The 2,500-nt window shown below is 42.0% G+C and overlaps 1 protein-coding gene across 1 annotated transcript in view; it reads left to right on the top strand.

The window, feature by feature from the left end:
- Positions 1–2,500, top strand: part of LOC135115965 (AT-rich interactive domain-containing protein 1B-like) — a 159,834-nt gene that overhangs the window by 14,743 nt on the left and 142,591 nt on the right. Inside the window, 1 exon segment of the mRNA XM_064033127.1 lies at positions 1,564–1,785. Coding sequence (XP_063889197.1) covers positions 1,688–1,785 — 98 coding nt within the window. The 5' untranslated portion in view covers positions 1,564–1,687.

Here is a 2,500-nt window from a genome sequence, read left to right as displayed (position 1 = left end):
CATAACCCACACTCAGTCATCCACCCTACCATCCACTGCACTCTTACTTATCGATCCTCAACCACCCACTAATCCACTCATCCATCCATCCATTGTCCTCTGACCTGCTCACTCATACTCATCCACCCAACCACTTTCCCATCCATCCACATATTTATTCACCTAACAGCAAACTCATCATCCACAAGTCATCCACGCACCTTGTCACACCCTCCACTTAACCAGCTAATACAACTACTGTTTTAACCCTTTCACTTTGATACGAGACAGTTATCACCACCATATGCAATGAATGAACTCTTTATAAGCATCTGCAAAAAAGTTATGGGTGAAAAAAGAATAGATTTTGCAATTTCTACCCAGTTTGTAGATTGCATTTGGCTGTAGAACAAGTCAAGATGTCTCAGAGTGATTGGCATTAGGGAAAGGTGTACCAAGTGCCACCAATTATACAGCTTTGTAACTAGTCTCTGATCGGCGCCACACACACACACACACACACACACACACACACACACACACACACACACATACAGGGCAGTGAAGCGGATTGTTATCACCACCACACCACCACCACACCACACCACAGTATCCTTGGCGTCCAGCCCCGCCTAGCCGCGCCGAGCCCCACCGAGCCCAGCCGAGCCCCGCCAGGCCAGGCCGCTGCTACGGTAACAATTTCCCGTCTCTCCCTGTCAATATTATCGTAAATTTCAGGGTTTTCCAGGTGTTTCCCGGGTTTTTTTTTAACTCTTGTGTGGAGGAGGAGGAGGTGGAGGGGAGAGAGGGGGAGCTGGGGGGAGGGAAGAGGAGGAGGAGGACTGAGGAGAGGCGCAAAAAAAACATCTCGGTTCTACATCATCATTTTTTCTTTTTTATTAAAGGAGTTGACATTGTTTTGATATTTAATTTATTATTACAAATAGATAACAAGTTATAATCCATAACAAAATCTAGTCTAGCTGTGTTTTTGTTTTTCGAATAAATAACAAACTCGGCATTCTATTTATTTCAACTTTTTCTTATTAGTTCGTCTAGGATTGGTTTGGTGGCTGATTGAAGACTTAAAAAATATAAGAAACCTATACCCAGTAATAATATCCAATAAAATCTAGTCTAGCTATTCGTATTTTCAAATTCAAAGTGAGTCCGTTGCTGGAAGTGAAAAAGTATTTTCTTTATACGACGCGGAATTTGTGTTTTCTTTATTTATGTGGAAAGTAAAAATTTTTTATATTCAGAATATGTAATAGAATCTTGTCTGGCTGCGTTTTCTTTCTTGGTATAATCATTTCTTTGTGACCCCTTTCGTAAAATTTACAGGTAGTGTTTTGGAGTTTTCGTTATTATTACTGGGTTCGGTCATGTTTTTATATTTTGGGTATTAGTTAAAGTATATGGCAAGTCAGAAAAAATAGTGCATTCCAGTCTGCGCCTCTTCTTTCTTCTCGCGATTTTCAAAATGAATTACGTTACGTAAATATAAGGGCCGAGACGCACATTTTCCCTTCCTCACTACATGTCTGTACATCAATATTTAGCTCAACTTTCGGCTGTTTCCAGACTGTGACGTGAAGGAAAGCCAGAATTAACCAAGAAAAGTAGGTAAATAACCCCCAAAATGCTTCAAATAAGGCTTAAATAAATCGACGGTTCCTGCCCCGTTCAGAGCGCCCACCGTGAAGACATGGACCCAGACCGAGACCGAGACTCTCCCTCCGCCCAGTGTCTGTGTCTCTTCGTCAATATTTCCTTCAATTTCCAAGGTTTTCCGGGCATTTCCAGGTATTGAGAAATGGAAGTGTGTGAGGGAGTGTGGTAGTAGTAGTAGTAGTAGTGGTAGTAGTGGTGGTAGTATTAATATTCTTCATGTTATTATTATTATTAGTAGTAGTAGTAGCAATCGTAGCGTTATTATTATTATCAAGAGTGTTAATTGTGTGTGTGTGTGTGTGTGTGTGTGTGTGTGTGTGTGTGTGTGTGTGTGTGTGTGTGTGTGTGTGTGTGTGTGTGTGGATTGCCGGCCTGGTGTAGAGATAAATAGACAACAACAACAACAACAACAACGTGTGTGTGTGTGTGCGTGTGTGTGTGTATGTGTGTGTGTGTTTTCTGGGCCGCCCTGTGTGGATGGCAGGGTGAATGGCTGTGTGGGTAAGTGGGAGGATGGATAAGTGGATGGATTGCTGGGTGGGTAGATGATAATGAGCGAGTGAGTGGATGGGTGGATGAATGGATGGATGGATCATTGGGAGACAGTGGCTGGATTGATGGGTAAGTGGTTGAGTGGATGAGTGGTTGAGTGGATGTAAAGGATCAGCAACCAGGATAGAACAAGAAATAACGATTTAAAGCTTGAAAAATTTAGGTTTAAGAAAGAAATTGGTTCTCAAATAGAGTGGTAGATGAGTGGAAGGGACTCAGTAATCATGTTGTTAGTGCTAAGACATTAGGGAGCCTTAAGAGAAGATTAGACTGGTTTATGGATGGGGATGATAGG

Source organism: Scylla paramamosain, chromosome 30, assembly GCF_035594125.1.
Source record: "Scylla paramamosain isolate STU-SP2022 chromosome 30, ASM3559412v1, whole genome shotgun sequence".
NCBI lineage: Eukaryota > Metazoa > Arthropoda > Malacostraca > Decapoda > Portunidae > Scylla > Scylla paramamosain.
Note: the sequence above shows the minus strand (reverse complement) of the source record. Positions and strands in the feature narration are given on the sequence as shown.